We start from the raw sequence: 7,081 nt of genomic DNA, 5'->3' as shown, positions 1-7,081 counted from the left end.
CATCAACTCAGTCACTTCATATGTTTTAGTTGTTTGAATGTTATTTGCTTTCATCATAAAATGTCTCGATTTACAGAATTAAAAATGACTGAAAACGTTGAACAAAAGCAGAAGTTTATTTGTTCTTTTTGTTCTTGAGTTGAGTTCCTTTTTTTTGTTGTTTTACCTTCGCAGCATCACAGACAGGAAGCTGCCCACAGACCTGCAGGAAGACGTGATGTCATTTCCGGGACGGCAGCTGCTCGAGATCAAACCGGAGCAGCAGGCAGCAGCTCAGCCCCCCAGCAAAGTGGAGGACAAGACGGAGGCAGAGGAGGACGGGGGAGACGAGCGATGGAGGAGAGGCGAGGCCGAGAGATACGACCCCGAGACTTTTCAGTTCCGGTGAGACGGCTGTGGTTTCAGTACCAGTACTAGGTTTGAGGCTGCTGCTGTCCTTTCACAAAGTAAAGGACACGTTTATACGTTTAATAATCCATTTTTCTTCCTGTTGCAGACTCATTATCTGCTAATATGCAAATTTTTTTAATTGTGTAACACAACTTGTTTTTCAACACGTCTCCTGAAACGTGGAGTAACAGGTTCTTCTGCAGGAACGAGTTTTATCTCAAAACACTGACATGAACTTTTACATTCAACCATAAATCTAAATAAAAAAAACTTTATGTAAAATGTAAATGAACACACGATTTATGAATTTGCACATCTTTATAAACCCAGAGCTTATTCCCAGTTGAACATATTATACATAATATAGTTTAAAAAGAGTTTATTTTGTCTATAAATATATAGAAACTGAGTCTGCTTGCTCAGTGCCTCACCCTGACAAACATTATTTTTTTATGTTATGCAGAAACCTGAGTGCCATGTTCAGTGACATGAAGGACTTGGCCCTGCAGGACATCGACCGTTATTTCTCCTCCTCTGATTGCCGACAGTTCAACCGCTCTGAGTCCCTCAGGTCAGCCAGACTTYTTTTTTTTTGTACAGTTTGTTCATATTCTCTTTGTGTAAGAGTTTTTGTCTGCAGTCATTATAAGCTGCACAAACAGAAATGTTTTCTGTTTTCAGGCTGGCAGATGAGCTGAGAGGTTGGGTTCATCGACATCAGATCGACAGGAAGAAGTCTGGAGGAAAACCAAAAATCGCCAAGAAGGCAAAGATCACCCAGGTAAGAAATCTGGCCTTTTTAAAAATTTTTTAAAAGTTTTAACAAGAAAATCTCTGCATTTTGCAGATTTAAGATGATCTTTTTTCTGCACACTAGGGCTGGGTAAAAAAAATATTTTATTGAACTTGGATCGATTTCATTTAAATTTTGTAAAACCGGTATATAGGGCATGAGATCAATTTTTTGTTTATTTTTTTCCCATGGCGGCTTGTGCGTGATGAAGCTGAGAGATGTTTCTATATTTTGTGTCACTCTTGGCTTGCCGTACGTTTACATGCAGTTGACGTTCAGTGCTAACGTTAGCTTCTGACAAGTTGTTTGGGGCAAAACAAAAGAAACTAGACATGGGTTTTTACGATGTAAAAACAAGTGTGCATTGCCACGTTGCATGCCATTGCAGCATGGCTTTGCCTGCAGCATTGGACTTGCAAAATGAAATGGGACCAAGTTCAAATGTGTTTTCTATACCAGCTTGTGCCTGTCACGTCAGCAGGTGTTTGTAATTAWGGTAATTGAGTGACAATATGAAGTTGGAAGAGATTTTTTGTTGAAGTTGCATTAGCCGGGTTTTGAACCCTGAGCTCCCACATGAAAGTCCACTACATAGACCGTTAGATCAATGGAGCTGTGGCAGGGTGTGGTGCCAGGTGTTGGTTTGTATGTGTGCAGAAAGAGGCCACATTGCCAATACAATTATTGACACTAAACTGCATAATATTACAACATTAGAGCAGTATTAAGACAATTTTATAGTAAAACATCAAAATACAATCATATTAGTATTGTAAACACTGAACAATTGAGATTAAATATTATTAAAGTATGGAGCAGTACCAAGTTGAGTACAGCATGGGGCAGTATTGGACCATTACAAGGCCCCATTGACTCCCATTATATGAAGTTTGGAATAAAGTTTAAACATTAATATTTCAAAAACTATAAGTTGTACAGGCACCAAAAGGCATAGCAATCATTTGGCACGGGACCTTTACAGATAGAAATTACAATGGCAGCTGTAGGACAAAATATGCAGGAGGAGTAGCGTGGCGACGTGGAAGAAGACGGAATAATAAGCGGAATAATAATAATATTAAAGAGAAACATGAAAACAATAGTGTGCATTGCATTGGCAATGCACACTGACTAAGGATTCACTAATATTACCTGCTGACACTCCGCAGGACTTAAAGAGATCAGAGACCATGGTGACTTTTGTTTGTAAAGATTTACTATCTTAAGAGGCAGCGGAAACGAAGCAGGCTTCAAACCAAAACTACTRTATGTAAACATCTGACTGAAACTATAAATGTGTGAAAGACAACATTCTAACAAAATATTTCATTTTTTTTACCAATATTATTATTTTTAAACTTTAAGAAACATCTTAATGAAATTCAGTGATGAAATGTTGTAGTTGTATTGGTTTTAACAAAGTATAAGTAACAAGTTTTAATAAATTATATGAACATAACAGAAGGTAACAGGAACATTACAAATGTACAATTTTCATACACTCAAAAGGAGTGGGTAGAAGTACACTTACAKTAGCCCACCTCTTCTCCTGCAACTTTATTCCCATCACTTCTTATTCATCAAAAAAGTTATTGTTAATTTCTTAAAAATGAATGTATCCAACTACACTGTCACTTGCAATTTCTCTTTAATTTAAAACCTTTGAAACTTGAATCAAAATTGAATAGATTTAGAGAATTGGCCATGATACCCAGCCTTAGTACATACAGTAAAATCAAAGCTTGATAGTTATTATAATTACTAGCAGTATTTTGATTTAGGTTATGAAGTTTTACACAAGGATTCTCAGTCTTTTTGCCTCGTTTCTTTCATTGCAGAAAGCTCAGCTGAGGAAGACCAACTTCTCCAGATATCTGCCAATCCAGGCTCACGGTTCCATAGAAAGGTACAGAAGCCTCATCAAGGTTTCATATAAAATGTCCTGATTGTTCTGAGACTGTTGTGAAAGGTGTCACCACTTAATTATAAAAAACAAAACAAACAAAAAGTATTGTTTAGATCTGAGATTTTTAACCTGTGGGTCACGAGCGCCACCTTGAGGGCCTCAAAAGAACAACAGTTTTTAACTTTGGGCCGCAGAGGGCCGTGGGACCGCATTGATTTTAAATAAGGTGCAATACACTTTCTCACCACTAGTAGCAGTAGTGCACCACTCAGATGTTAAACGACTTCTTTTAATATGTAGAAGAAGAACCTTAGAAACCTGCCGAGAATGGAAACATATTTTAAATGAAAAGTAGAAACAAAAATAAAAGTAACTCGTCAAAAAAGACCAAAGTTTGTCACTAATATGAAGAGCAGCTTCTGTTTTTACCATGTAATATTTTAAAAGTTCAAAACATTTTCAAATACTGTTGCAGATACAGCTATATTTTAATTTGCACTTTAAATTAATTTTTGTAGTTTATTTTTAAACATTTTGAATGTATTTTAAAGAGTTTTTAAACTTGTCAAAAAGCTGTTGTTACTGTTATTGTTTGTCACTAATGGTTGCAAAACTTTAAAAAGGCTTTATTTTCATTTGTACTTTAACATATTTATTTTTACATATTTTTAAAATTTGAAACGTTTACATTAAACATTTTTAATTCATTTATTTTATGCCCACAATTTTATTTTTTGAATTGTCCATTTTTATTGTTTATATTTTTGTGCCTGAGTGGTCTGTTGACTGACCTTTTGTATTTGTTCAAATAATTGTTATGGGCAGGTTACAATATAAAAATGTTTGTTATAATCATGTCTTGTCATTATTTAATAGTTTTACTTTTAAACTGTACGTGTATTTAATTTAGTTATGTTAGTTATAGTTTAGTTATGATGTAAATACAATAAAAAATAAACCAAGATTTAGAATAATTATCATTTTGATCCATACATTGGTAATTTCTGACTGGGTCTCGTGGCTCTTTATGTTCAACAAATTGGGCCCCGAGGTCAAAAAGGTGACTTTTTTTTTTAATTTTCCTGTCCTCTTTCTGGTTTTACAGTCATCTGAAAGTACTTCCTGGTCCAGAGGTCACCTACAGCGACTTCCTGGACGCCATTGATCGCAGAGAGGACACCTTCTATGTCGTCTCTTTCAGGCGGGTACGACGACGCAAACGTTTCAGAAGCAACCGAGCCAGAAAAGGTTTTTCCAGTTTTGGATCAGCCTTTAAAAAAACAAAAACAAACGATAAACCAGGCAAAACGCCTCCTGTCTTTGTTTTTCTAGGACCACCTGCTGCTTCCTGCCATCAGCCACAACAAAACCAGCCGGCCCAAGATGTCTCTGGTGATGCCCGCCATGTCCGTCAACGGTGAGTGTGCAACAACCTCGGCTTGTTTAGAGCAGGGATATTATCTACATATATTAACGTTAACTAACTAACGTTATTATTATATATTAATATTATATAGTCACCCGCTGGTTTAGAGTATCCGGAAAGCTAAAGAGTTTTTCTCGTCCTCTTCCTCAGAGAGTCTGTACAACTCGTCTCAGGGCTACGAGATGATGATGCAGGTCGACTGCGAGGTCATGGACACCCGAATCGTTGCCATCAAGTCGTCCGCCGTGCCCCCGTCCCTCCGCGACCCCACCCCGCCTCCGCCCTCCTCCCAGCACGGCCCCCACCATCACCACAGCAACAACACGTCCCTCCGGGGGCGCCACCAGCATCACCCCTCGCCTAGTTCGCGGCAACCCCTGCCAGCCCGCAGACAGACGCCCGAATACTTGATCAGTCAGTCGGGCGGGGTCTAAAGGGGCGTGGCCACAGCAACAGGAAGAGCCTGATGGTTGGTGAGTTGGACGAAGAATCAGAGGGAAACATCTTCCTCCTGGTTCTCAGAAGGCAACAATTCAACAGAACCACTAGACTTCACGCAGTGACCGGTGCTGACAGGATTTAGGGAAAAACTTTAGAAAATAATATTGTAATATATACAGACTAAAAAAAAGTTGGTGCAACACATTGCACTTAAACTGTCCTTTGTGTGTTTTTTTTTATCTAAAAGTGAAAAATGTAGAAGCTGTCAGACTGAAGTGCTGAGACAGTGAGCAGAACAAAAAAACAACTAAACCCTCTATCTGTCCTTTTTAAAGACAACTCTCAGCACTAATACTGTCCTGAAGCGGAGTTTGTATATTTGTTGAACTTTAATTATTCTGCGTTACAGTCGCTGAAGGAACGAGCTGATCATGTTTTGTTGAGCGAACATGTGCGGGACGAAGACTCTGAACGCTGTCGGCGTTCAGGGGCGTCGTCTGTGAGAGTTGTTTTAACATCATGAAGTAAAACATTTCGAGTCAGAGTATCAGGCATACCCAGATTAAACTACACCTTGTATATAAATGTACATATTCAAATTTTAGATGATAAAACTTCTAAACAAACATCGTCATCAAATAATAGCACAAGTACTGCAACAAACAGATGAATATACTTTCTGGTTGTGATGATTCGACATGAAACATAAAAGGCTTTCAAAGGATTTTTCTTTGATAATTTTCATGTTTTATGTAGTTTAATTATGCGACATGAGCACTGACAGCTGCTGCATGCTGAAGGATGTTTTTGGGGGTAATAAGATTTATCCTGCTGCCTTGGAGAAGTAAGTCATGAGTTTAAAAAATCTTTTTTTAATGTTAATTAGATCATTTTAAGTTATTTTTTTCTTGTTTTCCTAGACAGTGGACATCTGATTGTTGACTTAAAATTTAATTTTTTTAGAGAGAGTAATTTAATATGATGCAAACTGTTAGTAGATTTTGTGGTACGACAGCAGCAGCACAGAAAACCTGTTTTTTTTACCCTCATGAAGATCCTGCTTCCTGCCTCAGCTGTCACTTTTATCCATGTTTTTCTTATTTAAAAGCTGTAAATATATGTATATATTTTATTTGTCACTTTTTCCCCATGTTTTATAGTTTTTTTTTTCACAAGAAAAAGTAAAAAACCTGAGAAAACATCAAGTTTTTTTTGTTAATGAAATATTTTGTATTTGTTTTGTTCAGTTGGGACCAATCAGCAGCTACTAGATTGTAAATAACAAATTTGTTCTGTTCTAGAAAACAAAGGATGATTCGTAACTGTGAGAGTTAGTAATTCAACTTTTCTTTTAGATTCTAAAAAATGACCTTTTTTTTACCATTTTAACTTTGATCAGCTTTAAATACAGAATTAATTGAGTTTGACTTTTGTGTCAAACATCTTTACCAAACTAAAGCAGCTCAGTGATGATGGGAGTTCTTGTTTTCTGTCTGCCTCTGATGTAAATATTTCTATTAATTTTTTTTTTAAACTTAAGAGACTCAGATTCAGGATTTTAAAAGCCTGCCTGGACATTTTCTGGATTTTAAACTGCGGGAACATTATGACTTTTGCAAAGCTGTGTTCATCATCTCAACCAAAGTTTAATAATCATCCTGTGTCTGCCTCGTGCTTTATTCCACAATCAGCTGCTCTGCACGTTTTACAAACGTTTGTTTTTGTTACAGTTTTGGTTTGAACTCCACTAATCAATGTTACTTGTAATTTTTTGTTTTGCCTTTTTTATATTAATTGATTTTGTCACTTTTCTGTACAGAAATTAGATAAACATGAAGTGGGTTTTTACTTTTTCAGCGTTCTGTATGAGTGAAGCTATTGGAGTGAGGCGAGGGTGTTTTAACACTGAATTTTCCAAAACTTTAAACGTTAGAATCTTAATCTTTAAAAATTCCACAAAGTAAAAATAAATGTCTCACTGTTCAGATTTTTTGGTTTAAAGTCTGAAGATTAAAAACTTTAAAGAACTRAAAGTTGTAACTGATTTTCTTTATTTTTTGTTACATTCTTAGTTATTACAGTATATGAGAATCCAGTACTTTTCCTTTCAGAATAAAACATATGC

The 7,081-nt window shown here is 36.5% G+C and overlaps 1 protein-coding gene across 1 annotated transcript in view; it reads left to right on the top strand.

Annotated features, from left to right (window-relative positions):
• Nucleotides 1–6,041, top strand: part of atf6b (activating transcription factor 6 beta) — a gene marked incomplete in the record, with an annotated part of 21,054 nt that extends 15,013 nt beyond the window's left edge. Inside the window, 7 exon segments of the mRNA XM_014023942.1 lie at nucleotides 175–384; nucleotides 854–961; nucleotides 1,072–1,171; nucleotides 3,022–3,089; nucleotides 4,195–4,294; nucleotides 4,422–4,506; nucleotides 4,666–6,041. Coding sequence (XP_013879396.1) covers nucleotides 175–384; nucleotides 854–961; nucleotides 1,072–1,171; nucleotides 3,022–3,089; nucleotides 4,195–4,294; nucleotides 4,422–4,506; nucleotides 4,666–4,949 — 955 coding nt within the window.
• Between the last annotated feature and the right edge of the window lie 1,040 nt (nucleotides 6,042–7,081).

The sequence above is a fragment of the Austrofundulus limnaeus genome, unplaced genomic scaffold (assembly GCF_001266775.1).
Source record: "Austrofundulus limnaeus strain Quisiro unplaced genomic scaffold, Austrofundulus_limnaeus-1.0 Scaffold397, whole genome shotgun sequence".
Lineage (NCBI taxonomy): Eukaryota > Metazoa > Chordata > Actinopteri > Cyprinodontiformes > Rivulidae > Austrofundulus > Austrofundulus limnaeus.
Note: the sequence above shows the minus strand (reverse complement) of the source record. Positions and strands in the feature narration are given on the sequence as shown.